The 18,992-nt window shown below is 39.5% G+C and overlaps 1 protein-coding gene across 7 annotated transcripts in view; it reads right to left on the bottom strand.

Moving 5' to 3' along the window:
• Nucleotides 1-7,950: 7,950 nt before the first annotated feature.
• The window catches only part of LOC141497088 (uncharacterized), a 53,552-nt gene continuing 42,510 nt past the window's right edge, over nt 7,951-18,992 (bottom strand). For 3 of the 7 annotated variants that reach the window (XM_074199676.1, XM_074199677.1, XM_074199681.1), the window contains one exon: nt 15,808-18,552. In XM_074199676.1, coding sequence (XP_074055777.1) covers nt 16,214-18,552 — 2,339 coding nt within the window. In that variant the 3' untranslated portion in view covers nt 15,808-16,213. The other 4 variants (XM_074199678.1, XM_074199679.1, XM_074199682.1 and 1 more) reach the window with 4 other exon arrangements.

Genomic DNA, 18,992 nt, shown 5'->3' with positions numbered 1-18,992 from the left:
CCCAGGAGACACGATGCCCTTCCCGTGGGGCTGGGAGGGGAGGGATGAGGACGAGGGGCAGGAGAGGCCAGTGGGGCGCAGAAGGCAGAAATGCCCTGAATGGAAGCGAGCACACCCGGCCGTGGGCAGACAGGTTCTCAATCTAGAGTATGTTATTATGCTTTGAATTTTTCTCCTATTAGAATCTTTGAGAAACCATGTTCCAGGAAACATTGTAACTTGAAAAAAAAAAAAAAGACTTCATAATGGTGATGGGATTACGTCTGCAGAAAATCAGTCTCTTTCCTGACCTGGATCTGGTGAAATTAGGAATTAGGCTTAAGTTTGAATTGGGTTTATTTTATTTTATTTTACAATAGACAAAATGAATAAATTGCCCTTTGTGAAAATAAATGAACTCTTGTTTTCTATTTAGGGTTTTGGGTACTGACCAAGGCATTGCTTTGGGGTAGCCGCTGGCTAATTGAGTTTGGATCTCCCTATGAGGAATCATTATTCAGACTCCAGAGAGCAAGGGTGGAAATAAAACAAAAAGAATTCATTAAAGCCAATTAATAATAGAACATTAGGAAATCTGCTTTCTAATTGGATGAACAATTAAGGATTTTTCAAGTGTCCCCCCCCCAAAGTTTCTAAAAACAATAATCGATCAGTTGTTGTATAGTCTTTTTCAGACTTTTTTGACTCTTCATGAACACTTTTGATATTTCCTTGGCAAAGATATAGTTTTGCCAGTTTCTTCTCCAGATCATTTTATTTTTTTATTTTCTTTAAATTGATATTTTATTTTATTTTTCTAATTACATGTTAGGAAAGATTTTCAACATTCACCCATGTGCATATGCATATTTTTTAGCTACATGATTTCCTTTCACCCTCCCTCTGGTGAACAGTGTACATACACATTTATGTTTCATATGCTTACGGATTAGTCATTTTCAGTATAAGGAATTAGGATTAAAGCAAAATTTTGTCCAACTTGGATAGAGTAGCCATTTTTTAGATGCTTTCACATCCCAATCCAATCATTCTCTTCTGGGGTGTCCTTCACATCCAGCTACCTCTGGAACAGGAAAGAGTTAAGTCTCTTGGGCCAGATCTTGATAGTGATATTCTTATGTCAAAATGTGATAATGAGATCATGCTTCCTCTTTGGGGGATGAGGGGTCTTTAGCCACCTCTTTCCCCAAGGCTTTGCTTCCTGTTGCTGATTCCCCAGATTTCTCACCATCTCTGAATTTCCCTTTCAGCTAGCTGCATGGATCACTCAGTGTCCCTTCAGGACACCATAATCCTACCTTTTGGCTTCTGCTAATGGTGACCTTGCTGCTCACTTGGTCTTCCATCTCCCTGAGGAAGGTGATTCTTTTCACTGGGTTATCTCTCATCCAGGTTTTCTGTAACTCTCTGCCATCAAGTCATTGCTGTGGGTTATCTCTCCAGCTGTGCCACAGGAGCCCAATCACAGCTCCAGATGTTCTAGACTTAGACTGAGCTGGACCACCCAGGAGACGTGGCCTATTGTTCCTCCAAAGTTCCAGGCTCTGACTCAAATGCACATGTTAGATGGGCATTTAACCCAGCCAGTCCCTGCCATCCTCCTGCTGGGGCTTGGCTAATTGTTGGCTCCTTCTCCCTTTATTCCTAGTATGGATGAGTCCATTCACATCAGTCAGTTAGGTGATAAACATGTGCCAGGACCAGGCTAAGCATTGGGAACACCAAAAGAGGGAAAAGACAGTCCCTGCCCTTGAGAAGTTCCCAATCTAATAGAGAAGAGGATATGTAAACAAATGTATACAAAGCAAGCTCTGTACAATAAAAATAGAAGATAATGAGGACAGGCAAGGCTAGACCTAGAATTCACAAGAGTTGGGAAAGGCCTTGGGGCAGCAGATGGTACAGTGGAAAGAGTCCTAGGTCTGGAGTCAGGAAGACTGAATTCACAACTGGCTTTCAGACATTTACTAACAGTGTGACCCTGGGTGAGTGACTTCACCTGTCTAATCTCAGTTGCCTCACCTAAAATGGCAAATCACTAGTGTCTTTGCCAAGAAAATCCCAAATGGGATCAGGAAGAATTCAACATGACTAAAAAATGGCTGAACAAGGGGAAGACTTTCTGTAGAAGCTGGAATTTTATATGTTGGCGTGATTGTACATGAATAACGTTTAATAGATTACTTGCTATCATAGAGAGGGAGGGAGGGAGAAGGTGGAAAAGATGAGTGCTGAAAACTATCTTTGCATGTAATTAACATCAAAGAAAATAAACTTTCAAGAATAAAATCAAGCTGGGATTTTAGTTTTGACTTGAATGAAGTCAGTGAGATTGATAATCAGAGGAGACAGCAAGTGTCTAAGACATGGGGATCAGAGAGAATGCCCAGAACTGAGGGATGGGCATAGCCAAGAGGCCAGTAATCCTGGAGTGAAGAGGGGGGGGTAAAGTATAAGAAGACTGGAAGGGTAGAAGGGGGCAGATTCAAAAACTCTGAATACCAAACATCGTGTATTTGCAGGCAATTAGGAGCCAGTGGAGTTTACTGAGTGTGTGTGAGTATGTCTGTGTGTGTGTGTGTGTGTGTGTGTGTCTGCATGAGTGTTTGCATGACATGGTCAGGCCTGGGCTGTAGGAAAATCCCTTCCTTGTCTGCACTGGAGGATGCACTGGAGTGAATATGGAGAGACTTGAAGCAGGCAGACACCCCAGCAGCTATTACAAGCGTCCAGGGCTGATGAGGTGATGAGATCAACAGCACCCAGGTGGTGATTTGTCCTAAGTGTTCAACGGAGTAGTGAGCCTCATGACGTTTTAGTATCCAAATCCACTATCTAAAGTGGGACAGAATCAAGTGTTTTGCTTTCACAAGGGTGAGCAAGGGTATTGCCAGACCCTCACAGATGTCTGGGAGGATAAAACATTGCCTGTTTGCAGGAAGAAGAGAGTTAGACAGAGGGAAAAGGTGAAATAACTGGGCAGGGTTTGAATGAGAGTGTGGTAATGCCCTTTGCACCCGGAGGTTCTTGCTTGTTAGGATAATGAACAGAGTGGGGACAACATATGGGGCCAATGCATCAATTAGATCCATGGCCCCAGTCTATGATTGGAAGGAAGGGGGAGTGCATATCACACCTAGCAGTTCCGGCTTCGGGGCCCCGCTCCCCTTGAGACAGGTGTGCCATTTAGTAAGACGTCTTGATAAAAACCTGTTTCAATCACTCCGGACTAAGTATTCATTTATAACACTTTAGGGGTTCATTCGGGATATAATGGAAATCTTTTCAATATTTTTCCCAGAACACCAGAAAACAGCTTGATTTCAAGCCCATTTCTTGGTATTCTCTGCAGGGGAAATATCTCAGAGATTCCTGCAAAGAGTGGCCTGGGGTTTGCAGGCAGGAATGATTCAAATGTCTGGGGGTAAGAACCAAGGTAAGGCGCGATCTCCAGGGTGGTGGGGTGATGTCCAGAAACACCCCGGCTGGATGAGAAGTCCTCCAGGCGGGAGATCTGTCCCAAAGGAGAGGCCAGGGGATAACAGGGTACCCTGAAGGGAGGGAAGGGGGTTTGGGGTCCCTCTCAGGAATTTCCCCCAAAGCCCAAGTCCACCAAGGGGAAAGTTGCAGGCTGAAGCTGCTAGAAGCTGGAAGCCGGGAGGAAGGAAGGAAGCCATATGGGGTCCCATGTGAGTGTGATCCTTTGCGGGCTGAGTGTGTTCTGCCTTGTGTAAGTGATTTGGGTTAGTGATTGCTGGGATGGGGGCCCAGCTTAAGGGTTCAACTGTGGGGGAGCTGAGCTGGGGAGTTCCAGAAGGTAGGGGAGGAGGAAGGAGGATCTGTGGGGTGTCTTCCTCCTGGAGGATGCACCCCCTGAGGTGGCAGGAGCAGTAGCTGGTGAATGGAGCCAGGAGAGGAGGGGGGAGGCTCTTGAAGAGAAAGCTGGGGGGTGGGGTTGCGTTTAGAAAGGAAAAGAAAGACTTTTAAGGGAGATGATTAAGACTGAGAAGTCATGGGAGGGATGATTGCTACTTGAACTCTAAATGTGAGTCTAGCTGGAGGGACAGGAGGGAGGGGAACAGGAGACTTAGCTTTAAAGGGAAAGAGACCCCACCCCAGGTGTGATGTGTGATTGGGAAAGGAAACCATGCAAAAGCCAGGGGCTGAGAGACACATTGACTGAAAGGAAATCGGGTTTGATGAATGCCACTGCTCTGCCCACGGGGCCTAAACGTGCTTACTTACCTTCACTCCATTTTTAAAGGTTGACCCAGTTCTGACTTGGAGTTTTGGAAAGCACACAAGATTTTTGTTTTTAGGTTTTTGCAAGGCAATGGGGTGAAGTTGTTTCCCAAGGCCACACAGCTAGGTCATTATGAAGTGTCTGAGGTTGGATTTGAACTCAGGTCCTCCTGACTCCAGGGAGCTCTATCCATTGTGCCACCTAGCTGCCCCAAGCACACAGGATTTTAAAAAAGGGGACAAAATGTGTACAGAATGGGAGGAATGAAATAGCCTGAATTGTTAAAGTCGTTCGGGATTTTAAACTATTGAAACACCTTTGAGTTAAAGGAAAATGTTATTGTGTTACTAAGAGGAAAAGTATATAATTATATTAGGGATATTTACTGATTTCTTTTGGGAAAGAGAAAGCACAGGAGAGGAAAGAGTTGTGAAGGGCATTTTTGGAGAGGGCCTATTAATTCTCCAGTTCATTTCAATGTTAATCCTAATAATGATAATAATTGTATTATTTTTGGATGAAGCTTTGGAAAATACGTAATAGATCCTTTTTTTATTTTTTGGTATTTCCTGCCCTTAAGATGCTTTTAAAAATAAGGGGTGGGAGGGGGGCCTGGAAAGCTTTTGATGGAAAAGATCTAACCCTTGTGCTGAAAAAAAAAAGGAAAAAACTGTTATATTAGTTAATTATTTAAATTAGTAATTATTGGGGCAGCTAGGTGGCGCAGTGGATAAAGCACCGGCCCTGGAGTCAGGAGGACCTGGGTTCAAATTCGGCTCAGACACTTAATAATGACCTAGCTGTGTGGCCTTGGGCAAGCCACTTAACCCCATTTGCCTTGCAAAAAAAAAAACTAAAAAAAATAATAAATGAGTAATTATTTCTTTGGGGAAAGAGAACCACTCTACTAAATTCTGAGATCTGATTTGTTTTGATGTTAAATTGATATAGATAATACGTTGTCAACAATCTCACAAGGTCTTTTGTTGATGAAAGAGGAAAGTCTTTAATAATTTTGTCTTACCATATGTTTATGGAAGGGAATATATATATATATACATACATACATACATACACACATGTGTATATATATATATATGCATATATATATATATATATATATATATATATATATATGACTAAGAGTAAAATCTACTTACCATCTGTTATTTGAAAATAAGAAAATGTGTGAACAGTGCCTAGCATTTCTAGCATGAATAAGAATTGCATCAGGGTTTGAAATGTATCCTACGTATGAGATTGGATTCTTGGAGGATTGGGGTAAGGAAGTCTGGAAGACAAAAGTATAAAGATAGTGGAATATTCATTTTGCTCTTGTTCTAAGGGGAATGAGATGTTTAAATAAGAACCTTATGTTTAATGGAAATTAATAATAGATGTTTAATTTTAAAGACGTCAAGAATGTCGATTGCTCTCATGGTAACTGCAGACAGCTGATGGGGGGGCTCTGACAGGATTAAACAATTAGCAATTGTGTGGTTCCACTATAAGATAACTTAATGATGAGTAAGACGTATTTTTTTTTGCAAGGCAATGGGGTTAAGTGGCTTGTCCAAGGCCACACAGCTAGGTCATTATTAAGTGTCTGAGGCTGGATTTGAACTCAGGTGATCCTGACTCCAGGGCCAGTGCTCTATCCACTGTGCCACCTAGCTGCCTGAGTAAGATGTATTTATCAGCTGTGTGATATTCTTTTGTAATTGCAGAGGTTATATTTACAATATTTAATTATCTCTTATGAACATATAAACTATTTGAATACTGCAATGTTAAACTGAAATCAACATGTGATTACTTTGAAGGGGTAATAAGGGAGACATCAAAAATTATGACCCACCCCTTTGGGATGGATCTATGGGTTCATGCATAATGTAATAATGGAAGTATTGTTTTGTACAATCTAGTAATTCATGTGGTATTCTTATTTCTGTTTTGTTATATTGGAATTAATAATACATGTTGGAAATATAACGTCACCAAACATGTTCTAATGGTTTTAAAGAATTCTGAAAGTTATAATTTGTGTATTAAAGATGACTAGTAGCTAATCAAGTTTCTGTATAGAAGTTTCTTGCTATATATGTAAATTGGGACTGTTTTGGATATATATAGATCCCCAAATTGGTTGTATGCTTTGAAGTAAAAGCACTTATATGAGACAGAAAAACCCAAGAAAGATGATGTGAGATTTTTCGGTGACAATATTTAGCTGATTATTATGTGAGAATTTATGAGATGATAACGTCCCAGGCAAAGGAGGTGTTTATTTGTTGTAAAGTACAACAGGCTAGAAGGAGGGGTCTCTAGCCAAGGGGAATTTGCTGTAACATCTTTATATAGATCTAGAACAGATAGGACTTCAGACAAAGGATGTGGGTCTGGAGTTCAGAGGCCTTTAATAAGAGGAAGAAAATGAGGCATTGTAGGGGAAGACATAGTTAGATTTCCTTATTTTATCAAGGACCGAGGAAGGACACTCAGAGCTCTAGATAGGGGGTGCATTCATTGGGACCCCATTAAAACTATAATTGGGAATTTGGTGAATTGAACTCATTCAAAGTTTTAATTAGGCAAATTATTATGCGAGGTCATAGGACTTTGAATCACTTTTCTCTTTTTATGTCTCATAATCATTAGCAAAAAGGAAGTGTTACTGGGCCAATGTGTTCTTGGAGACAAGGAAGCCAATGGCCTGGTGACTTCAAGTGACAGGGATAAGACATTTGACTACCCACATGACCTCTGCCTGGACACTGACATTGAAAAATTATATCTATAAAGGAATTTTCCTTTTATGTCCTGGATTTTACAGTAACTAAGCAAATCTGAAAAAGAAGTTTTAGGTCAATTGGATGTGATAGCCAGATAGGTTAGGTGTGTGACTCTGACACCCACTGACAGCTACATGTTCAGATAGGAATTATGATTTAATTTTTCTGTTAGAGGGGATATTTAGGTAAGAAAGAATGGGAAAAGGGGCGGCTAGGTGGCACAGTGGATAAAGCACCGGCCCTGGAGTCAGGAGTACCTGAGTTCAAATCCAGCCTCAGACACTTAATAATGACCTAGCTGTGTGGCCTTGGGCAAGCCACTTAACCCCATTTGCCTTGCAAAAACCTTAAAAAAAAAAAGAATGGGAAATTTTGCTCTGCAACAATAATTGTGCAATCATCAGCCAGATTTGGGAATTCAGTTATCCCTTTTTATCTCCTCTGCAATCTCTTAGCCCTGGAACATCTTACTGCTTTCATAGCTTTCTCATCACAAAACATCCCTCCACAAGACCCAGTCCCCTTCTCCCAATGGAAAACTCCTCCTGGGATCTCCATTTTGGACAGGATCCCAGGGCAACCTTGCTTCATTCCTTTCCTTGCCGTTTTTGAATTTCAAAACCATTCACCACAGGTCCCTTCATTCCACTCCCCAACTTTTTAATCTTCCCCCATTAAAATGTAAGCTCTATGAGGGTAGGCACTGGTTTTTTGGCTTAGCACCGGACCTGAGGAAATGGCACATAATTCATAAATTCTTCTTTTTTTTCCCTTCTGCCTCCTTCCCTCCCTTCATTTCCTTCCCAGAACTGTTGTGAAGTTCAAGTGTGTGAAACTCTTTGTTAATTTTAATGTCTTCTATAAATACTAGCTTATAATAATAATGATAATAAATGATAATTCAATAATGTCATAATGTCTTTATTTTTTACAATCAGAACCACATTCTAGTATTTAGACATCTATATGTCTCAATTTCCATTACTTTGCAACAAACTATAAACACGGCATCCTTTGTTTGGTAAGTAGTGAAAAAAATGAAATTGTATTTGGCATATCCACGATAGTCTCTTACACATGAAACATGCAGTATACACCCAACCAACAGGTAGGACATGACTGGGTCAGACCTCCTTACCACAATGACCATCTCATCCCACATAAGGTTCCCTCCAATAACTAACTGCACCACCACCAGGCATCTGGCATTGTCAGCCTACAGATGAAAGAGCATGTGCTTAAGAAAGACTCATTTTTAAAAATGGACTAGGAATAGGAATATTTTAAAGCCCCATATGGAAGCACCCATGGGTGCTTCATGTAAGCCCAGTAGAGCAGGACCTAAGAAGTGCTTCTCCTGCTAATACACATGTGGTGATCCCATAGATGAGATGCTATTTTAATGGTACAAGGCAAGAGCAGCCCATCTCAGGAGTTCGAAACATCACAGCCTAACGCAGCTACTTCTAGATTCATTATCTCCTTACAGCCCTTTCATCAGGTCCCAAAGCACCCATGGAATATATTCTGATGTTCCCTCAGAAAAGGACCACAAATATAGAAACTCTCTCATTAATTAATTAGCTCCAAGCCCCAGTGAGATCTCTCTCTCCATAAGTCTTCTCTCTTCTTTCAGCAGCCACCTATAGAAAGTCTCATAGGCTTATTAGATCTACACATCCATACCCTTGGCTATGTCATTTATTAAATGTGGCAGATAAACAAATTGAAATAGATCAACACCATATCAGCTGTAAGAAAGATCCTAGCCAGAGTAGAACAATATGAAGATACTTCTGGCTTCTCACTGCAGGAAGCACAGGGCAACAATTCAGTCCCCTCAGGATGACTGTTAAAACATAACCAGAATTCTCCTCAGGTTATCTTCTCCAGGTGTTCTCAAAGGTGATAAACTTTCTGACAGACTCCTTGTTGAATGATAGCTAAGCTGGCAGGCCCTTCAAGTTTTACTACTCTCCTTTAGGGTAACAATATCCATACTCTTTGGACCTGAGCTGGGGTTATATAAATAAATGTGTAAAAAAAAGTTTTATGAAAATATCCAGACAACAAGACCTGGCAGAACTGTACACAATTTATAACATGTAAGGGAGGGGAAGGAATGATAAAGAACACATAAACAAAATCCTAATAGAAAATTAGAGGGAGCTCTCAAATTTTATGCAATGCTTTCCATTTTAAAAAATTTAAGCAGTTGCAAAATAAATTTGATTATATCTATATTATAATATTTTTAAAACTATTTAACTCATAAGTCTTTGCTAAAACTCTTATACTTTTAGATACCTATATTTTACTTTGTAGTGGGAGCTAATTTGGTTTTATTTCATTAACTGAAAAGAAAAAAGTGATTCCCCAAAGCATTGAAAAATCAAGTCAAAGGACAAGAGAAGAATAATGGAAAAGGTATCCAAACTTTCATTGCATTCTTTATTCCCCTTCTTGAATAATGGAGCTCTGTTTGGCATCAAGTGCCTTGACAATCTGGTCTTTCCAGACTGCCTGGGGAACCCTTGGATAGAATAGTCACCATGCCTGCAATGCTCTCTCATCTCTTCCTCTTGGTTGTTTTCTTTTTTTTTTTTTAAAGGTATTTTTGCAAGGCAGTGGGGTTAAGTGGCTTGCCCAAGGCCACACAGCTAGGTAATTATCAAGTGTCTGAGGCTGGATTTGAACTCAGGTCCTCCTGACTCCAGGGCCAGTGCTCTATCCACTGCACCACCTAGCCGCCCCTATCTCTTCCTCTTGGAATCTCATGCTCCATTTCTTCCAGGAGACCTTGCCCTATTATTAGTTTTCACCAGCTCACCATCGAATGCTAAGAAATTGCTTGTTTTATATTATTTATGTTTATGTGGCCCTCCCTCAATAGAATTCACACTCTTAAGGGCTGTTATGTCCTTGGCTTTTTATCCATAGTACCTAGTAGGTGCTTGAATATATATTTAATTGAATTAGTTTTCTTGGATATTTATATTCATTCCTTCCACATAAAGTAATTTTTATCACCAATTTTTCTAATTTAATTAAAACATTTCTATTTTAAACAAAATCACAACTACAGGAATGGGGAAGATAAGAACAGAGTGAGAAGGTGGTTCAAGCCTTGAGCTGTCAAGCCCCTCCTCACCCCACTTCCCAGTGACAAAATCCAAAGTCTTTGTGGGAGAGGCAATTTAAGATGGAGCTCCCCTGAATTACACCTGCTGTTCATTCCATTCCATTCAACAAGGTACCACGGAGGACTCAAATAAAGCTGATTCTGCCTTCAAGGACATTGCCTTCTTCTGGGGATGGGAGAAGACATGTCTGGCTAAGAGATCCAGCCCTTCTCTCCATTCTTCTCCAGACTTGTCATTGTAATGCAATTAGCACAATGCCCCACTCCAATCTTATACTGTCCACCTCCACATCTCTACTGTTGTCACCAACCTGGTTCGGGCTCTTCTCTTGCGTGGACTCCTGCAATGGCCTCTCCCCTTCTAACTCATTATTTGCTTAGTAGCCAAAGTGCTGTTTGATGAGACAAGCACTTCTATTTGGCTGCAGAATCATTACCTCAGTTTAGGAGAGACATCAAGAGCATTCCTCCAATGGCATTTGTCCAAAGCTGGCAGGGACTGCCTTGAGAGTCAGAGGGCTCCCCTTTGCTCCTTCCAGGTCTTTGAGCAGAATCTGGGGCATGACTCACCAGTCATGTTCAAGTGGAGATTCCTTGTTTAGATGGGTTGAAGTCGGGGAGATGGCTGCTAAGTTTCTTTCCAATTCTCCAGTTCTGTAAACATAAATTCCCAGAAAAAATCCAAATAGGGACTGATCTGAGCAAAGGACAATAGGATCATTAATTGCTTCCAGAAGCTACTCTTTTTTTTAATGTTGTCAAAAAATCTCATTCTTTTGATTGTTGCCACTTTTGATACATATAGTCCACCAAAATCCCCAAATCTTATTCAGGAAAAATGCTGCATCATTATATTCCCCTCATCTCGTGTGTGTGTGTGTGTGTGTGTTTGGAACAAGTATATATATTTATACCTTTTCAGCTTTTCCACAATAGTAGGAAGAACATGAGACTATAATCAAATTTGTTAATATTATTTTAAAAAACCTCAGAAATTGAACAGTACAACAGGCTAGACAAGGAAAAATCAAAAGTGATCTAACTCAGTAATACCAAAATATAAAATGCTTAGGAAAGAAGTCCTTGTTTGACAAGAATTGCTGTGAAAACTGGAGAGTACTCTAGTAGAAATTAGTTTTAGATGACTATTTTAGAAAAATTCAAAATGGAAACGTAACCTGACTGTTAAAGATCATACCACAAAAAATTAAAAAGAAACATTAGTTATCTTTCATAGATACAGCAAGGAGAATTTCTAATCATACATGAAATGGTGGTAATTATAAAAGGGGGGAAAAAAGATGATTTTGATTACATGAAACTGAAGAGCTTTTCCATGAAAAACAATAATACAAATAGGATATGAAAAATGATTAAGTAGGAAATTTTTTTTAATGATTTACTCAATCTTATAGGTCCTTGGGGGCAACTATGTAACATAGTGGATAAAACACCAGCCCTGGAGTCAGGAGGACCTGAGTTCAAATTTGACCTCAGACCTTTAACAATTACCTAGCTGTGTGACCTGGGGCAACTTACTTAACCCCATTGCCTTAAATAAATTAAAAAGATTTTCAGGTTACATTTCTTATGTTGTTTTTGAAAACCAGACATTTGTCTTTCTCTAATTCCATAGCATCTTCTAAGTCTTTCAACTTCCTTTTTTTTTGGGGGGGGGGGGGTTAGGTTTTTGCAAGGCAAATGGGGTTAAGTGACTTGCCCCAGGCCACACAGCTAGGTAATTACTAAATGTCTGAGAGCGGATTTGAACCCAGGTGCTCCTGACTCCAAGGCCGGTGCTTTATCCACTGCACCACCTAGCCACCCGTCTTTCAACTTTCACTGGTTGACTCAGCAATTAATCAGACCTATTAGTGGGTGGCACAACAGATAAAGCACTGGCCTTGTATCCAGGAGGATGGGAGTTTGTATCTAGCCTCAGACACTTGACTCAATGTGTGACTTTAGGCAAGTCACTTAATCCTGATTGCTTCACATTCAGGACCATCTCCAGTCACCCTGTTTAAGATCTGGCTTCTGGACTCGGCTCTGGAGGAGAAAGTGAGGCTTGTGAATTAGCATAGGCCCCCTCACTCAGCTCCAATTCATGTGCTTGTCATGGCATCACCTCCCTGATCTCGTGATCTACTTCCAAAATGAAGGACATAATATTATGGACCCTAATAAAGAATCTGGGTGAACTCAATTCCTCAGACTGATAGGTGCTCTCCCCCTAAAGCCCTTTGTGTTCTGATCTTTCCAATCCAAGGACCAAGCAGATGAGAATGCTCCTTCCTCAATGGTCATTTGTATTTAATCCTTTCTGAGAATTTACATCTTCCTTATTGTTCCTATTCCTGCTTTCTTCCAGTCTCACCTCAACCTTCACCTTCCACAAGAAGTCTTTCCTGACCCTCCTTAAGGGTAATGCCTTCCTTCTGAGATTTATCTCCAGTTTACTTGATTTACATAGCATTTTTTTTTTGGACCTAGTTGTTTGCATTTTGTTTCCCCATCAGACTGTGTGGTCTTTGAGGGCAAGAACCAATGTTTTACCTTTCTATCTTCAGTTTTTAGCAGTGACTAGTATATATTTTATTTAGTTGCTTCCAACTCTTCATGACCATACGAATTTATTCACAGGTTTTTCTTGGTAAAGATACTTCAGTGGTTTACCATTTTCTTCTCTGGTTTTCCCATTTTACAGATGAAGAATTGAGGCATAAAGAAGTTGTGACTTGCCCAGTGACTTGTCACACAATTAGTGTTTAGTGTCTGATGGCAGATTTGAACTCAGATTCTCCTGACCTTTGACCCTATGCTCTCACCACTGCTCCACCTGGCTGTTCCCACAGCATTTTGTAAGTCCTTAATAAATACTGATAGCCTGTTTTTCTCACCAGGTTTACCTTATCCTCAATTATTGTACTCTAGAAATGACCCTTCCTAGACCATACCATGCTTTTTGTGGCCTGTGTCTCATTACCTGCCCCTGCTTACAACTAATGTACATATCTGAAAAATCTAAAGTATGAAGTTCTGAAAACATTAATGACTTCCTAATAACTCCTGCTTTTCTTTATGAGAATTGTTGCCCTTTTATGTCTTTGGAGATCTTTTTTTTTTTTTTTTTAGTTTTTTGCAAGGCAAATGGGGTTAAGTGGCTTGCCCAAGGCCACACAGCTTGGTAAATATTAAGTGTCTGAGACCAGATTTGAACTCAGGTACTCCTGACTCCAGGGCCAGTGCTTAATCCACTGCACCACCTAGCCACCCCTTTTATTTAGTTTTTGCAAGGCTATGTGGTTAAGTGGCCTGCCCAAGGCCAAACAGCTAGGTAATTATGTGTCTGAGACTGGATTTGAACTCAGGTACTCCTGATTCCAGGGCTGGTGCTCTATCCACTATGCCACCCCCGGAGATCTCATTCTTGAGTTGATCAGTCTTTTCCAAAGTTAACTTTCCTTGTAGAATTACAGACAATGAGACACCACATATCCTTCCTTTCAACCCTTTGAAATGTTATCCTAATGTCCAGGATCCAAGTCAGAGAATGACTCACTTTCTCTTCTCTCTCAACCTCCTCTCTGATGTTTCTAGATGTATGATTTTGGGCCAATCACATTTCCTTTCCTAGCCTCAATTTCCTTATTTGTAAAAATCAGGAATACAGCCTCCAATTCTAGCTCACAATTTGCAATCCAACACTAGGAGCAAGTTCAGGAAAGAACGGTCACTTTCGGGCCAAAATCCCCATCATTTCTGCCCCCATTACCAACTTCTTCTTGATGATAAACACTAATATTTTTTGAAGAACAAAATTGTTATTAAAGTGGGTCAGTAAGTTATAGGCTTCTTTGCTGTTGGTAGAAAGAGTTCTAGCCAGTATCTGGATAATTGAAACTACTTATCACATATATAATCTTACCTATGTGGAACTTGTATATTTTATCCTTTTTCTATGAGCTCTAATGTAGGCTTCAAATGTTTAGACTGCACAATAGTTGGGATTTTTTTCTACCTAAATATAGATTCAGTGAATTAACTTTAAAAATATTTTGATACCTGTGCTTCAGTGTTTTCTTTGAAACTTTATGTATTAAAAAACATTCTGAACAAGAAACCATAGGGTTGGGGCAACTAGGTGGCGCAGTGGATAGGGCGGGCACCAGCCCTGGGGTCAGTAGTACCTGAGTTCAAATCCTGCCTCAGATACTTAATAATTACCTAGCTGTGTGGCCTTGGGCAAGCCACTTAACCCCATCTGCCTTGCAAAAAAAAACCTAAAGAAAAAAAAGAAACCATAGGGTTAATTAGATTATTAAAAGAAACTATGACAAAAAATTACCTGAACCTCTGGTCTGTGTGCTCTATAGTATACCCTGATGAAAAAATTACTTCTCTTATTTCATCCACTGACTGTCATCTGTATAAATGAAAAAACTTTTAGGGGTGGCTCAGTGGTGCAGTGGATAGAGCACTGGCCCTGGAGTCAGGAATACCTGAGTTCAAATCCGGCCTCAGACACTTAATAATTACCTAGCTGTGTGGCCTTGGGCAAGCCACTTAACCCCATTGACTTGAAAAAAACTGTAAAAAAAAAAACCCAAAACTTTTATACATTTACTATGTGCCAAGCAATGTGTCAAAAACTAGTTAAAATTAACAGAAACAGAAGCAGCTGGGTAGCCCTGGAGTCTGGAGGACCTGAATTCAAATCCAGAATCAGACACTTAATAATTGCTTAGCTGTGTGACCCTGGCAAGTCATTTAACCCCATTGACTTACAAAATGCTGTGGGAACAGCCAGTGGAGTAGTGGTGAGAGCACAGGGTCTGAGGTCAGGAGAATCTGAGTTCAAATCAATTAATCAGAAACAACAGGCAAAAGGAAAAATATTGAATTGAACTGTTGAACAACTTAGATCTCAAAGGCTGTTTCCTGAATGGAAACACAATACACACATACACATCTCTCAAAAATCACAAGATATCTTTATAAAAACCAGACCACAAACCAGGGTACAGAAAAATGAAAAATGGAAAAAAAAACAGATACCAAATGCTACCTCATGGGCCAAAACAGATTAAAAAAGAATAACTAATACAGAGATTAAAACAAAAGAAATGGACCTAAGTGAACACTTAATGATATCTCAAATAACAAGTGGGTGAAAGGATGAATCACAGTAAAGAGAATATGAAAGAAAATATCAGTAAGACAAAATACCACCATTTTGGGGAGGCAGTTAAAGTAGTCCTTGGAGGAAAAATTACAACCCTGACAACATACATCAAAAAAAAAAATTGTAGGGGGTGGCTAGGTGGCACAACGGATAGCACACTGGCCTTGGAGTCAGGAGTATCTGAGTTCAAATCTGATCTCACTTAATAATGACCTAGCTGTGTGGCCTTGGGCAAGCCACTTAACCCCATTGCCTTGTAAAAACTAAAAAAAAAAAATTGTAAAAAAGTATTAGTGAATTGAATATGCAATTAATAAAATAAGAAAATGAATAAATGAAAAATAAATAAAAAGATAATTTTGAAAAGAACATAGATTCAGAAATAAAAACTCAAAACTATAGAACTGATAAAACTAAAAACTGGTTCTTAAAAAAAATCCCAACTAATAAAATTGATAAACTTACAACACCAGATGAGAGGGAGGAAAATTAAATTAATAAAATATAAAATGAAAACTATGAAATCACAATAGAAGATATTAATTTTAAAAGATTTTTTCCACGTTTAATTACATTCAATATTTTGTGAAAGAACTCACAGGATACCTGAAGATAAAAACCTTAAAAAAAATACCTTCTACATTTGTTATATTCATACTCCCCATATGACTTCTCAGATGTTGATTAATCCCATATTCTAAAAGGATGCCTATCCACAAATTCATAAGGCTTTTTCTATCTAGTAAAAATTCACTCAAGTTTAATAAGCTTTGGTTCCTGATTGAAGTTCTTTGCACACTGATTATATTGATAAAGTTTCTTACTCTAGTATGAAATCTAGATATTTACCATTATTCATTATATTCATAAGTTTTCTCTTCAGTATGAGTTTTCTGATGTCTAGTAAGATCTGCTCTCTGTCTATAGGCCTTCCCACATTCAATACATTTATAAGGTTTGGCTCCGGTATGAATTCTCAGATGTCGAGTAAGCTGTGTTCTCACTCGAAAGGCCTTCCCACATTCATTACATGCATATGGTTTGGCTCCAGTATGAATTCTCTGGTGTCGAGTAAGCTGTGTTCTCACCCGAAAGGCCTTCTCACATTCATTACATGCATAAGGCTTCTCTCCAGTATGAATTCTCTGATGATAAATTAATTCTGCACTCTCCCAGAAGGTCTTCCCACAGGCACAACACTCATAAGGTTTCTCCCCAGCATGAATTCTATGGTGTCGAATAAGTTCTACCCTTTGGGGGAAGGCCTTTCCACATTCAAGACATTTATAAGGTTTGTCACCAGTATGCATTCTCAAATGTTGACTAAGCAATGCCCGTCGGGAAAATGCTTTCCCACATTCATGACATTCATATGGTTTCTCTCCAGTATGAATTCTTTGATGATAAGTAAGAGCTGAACTGGTGGTGAAGGCCTTCCCACACTCATTACATTCATATGGTTTCTCCCCAGTATGATTTCTTTGATGCAATGTAAGTTCTGCACTCTGTCGGAAAGCTTTTCCACAATCAAGACATTCATAAGGTTTCTCTCCAGTGTGTATTTTCTGATGTCGAGTAAGTTCTGAGCTCTGGCAGAAGGCCTTACCACATTCATGACATTTATAGGGTTTCTCTCCATTATGTATTCTCTGGTGTTGGGTAAGCTTTCCACTCACACGAAATGCCTTCCCACATTCATTACATTCATAAGGTTTTTCCCCAGTATGAATCCTCTGATGTCGGGAAAGCTGTTCACTCAAGCGGAAGGCCTTCCCACATTCATTACATTTATAAGGTTTTTCTCCAGTATGAATTCTCTGATGATAAATTAGTTCTGCATTCTGCCAGAAAGCTTTCCCACATTCATGACATTCATAAGGTTTCTCTCCAGTGTGAACTCTCTGGTGTTGGTTGAGCTGTGCGATCAGACGGAAGGCTTTTCCACATTCATGACATTCAAATGGCTTTTCTCCAGTGTGAATTCTCTGGTGTTGGGTAAGCTGTGAGCTCTGCCAGAAGGCCTTCCCACACTCACGACATTCATAATGTTTCTCTCCAGTGTGAACTCTCCGGTGATAACTTAGCCCTGTTCTCTGACGAAAGGCTTTACCACATTCATGACATTCATAAGGTTTCTCTCCAGTGTGAACTTTCTGGTGATAACTTAGTCCTGTCCTCTGGCGGAAGGCCTTCCCACATTCAGGACAGATGTAAGGTTTCTCTCCAGTGTGAACCCTCTGGTGATAGATTAGACCTTTCTTCTCCCGGAAAGACTTTCCACATTCATTGCATTCATAAGGTTTCTCTCCAGTATGAATTGTCTGATGGCAAGTAAGATGTGCACTCAAGCGGAAAACCTTGCCACATTCATTACATTCATATGGTTTCTCCCCAGTATGAATTGTCTGATGACGAATAAGATGGGCACTCTGGCGGAAGACTTTTCCACATTCACTGCATTCGTAAGGTTTCTCCCCAGTATGAATTGTCTGATGTCGAGTAAGTTGTGTGTTGAGGCGGAAAACCTTTCCACATTCATTACATGCATAAGGTTTCTCCCCAGTATGAATTCTCTTATGTTCAATTAGGTGTATGCCCAGAAAAAAAGCTTTCCCACATTCATTACAAATATAGGATTTCTCTCCAACATGAGCTACCTGATGGGAATTACTGGATGAGTTGCTACTAAAGCCTTTTGCACAGTCATCATATTCATATGTTTGTTCTGCAGGATATAGTCTATGATATTCAATAAAATCTAATTTAGAACTGAATGATTTCCTAAATTCATTATTCTTAGAAAATATTTTCTTAGAACAGATTCTATTACATGAATTTAGGTCTGAATATAAATTGATTTTTTCTTTGTCTGTATGATAATCTTGGAAACCCTTTCTTACACACACTCTTTGCTGTGGAAAAATGACTGGCCCAAGACTGAAGTTTCTGCCATAGGGGTTACATTCTTGTTCCTGTCCTTTACTAGTTTTCCTTTGGATGATTTTTCCTGGCTGAGAATGTGTTTCATCATTGCTCTGCTGCCTCTTTAACTGTGTATCATATCCCCAGGTCTCTTTGAAGTTGTAGACCAAGGAGTCATGCCATCTTGTGAATCTTTTCTGAGATGATGATTCTACAGAAATATCCAGCTTTTGAACTAATTCCTTGGTTTCAGGCTTACTCTTCCAATCTGAAAGGAAGGAAAAAAAAAAGCATAACTAGTCTTCCAATCTGAAAGAAAGAGAAAAGCATAAATATCATCAAATATTCACTGCCTTACACTTAGATCTTTCTTCTATCTCCCCTAGGAAAATAAAACCAATGGTTTAACCTCAACCAGCTGGAACAAAGAATGCCACCTTATATGATATTTATTTATATAAATGTATGTATATATTTATATAAATATATGTATAATTATTATAAAATTTATATACTCACCATTCATACTAATTCTCACAATCACCTTGTGAGATAGGTCAGTTATTACAGTTTATAATTAAGAAACTGAAGCTCAGAGTGACTTGGAGTCTTGCCTAAGGTCACATAACTAATGACTGGTAGAAACAAAACTGGAGGTTAAGTCTTCTCTTCCATCCCAATGGATCTACCTAGGAACTGGACTATAGA

The sequence above is a fragment of the Macrotis lagotis genome, chromosome X, assembly GCF_037893015.1.
Source record: "Macrotis lagotis isolate mMagLag1 chromosome X, bilby.v1.9.chrom.fasta, whole genome shotgun sequence".
NCBI lineage: Eukaryota > Metazoa > Chordata > Mammalia > Peramelemorphia > Peramelidae > Macrotis > Macrotis lagotis.
This window is presented reverse-complemented; position numbering and strand designations above follow the sequence as displayed.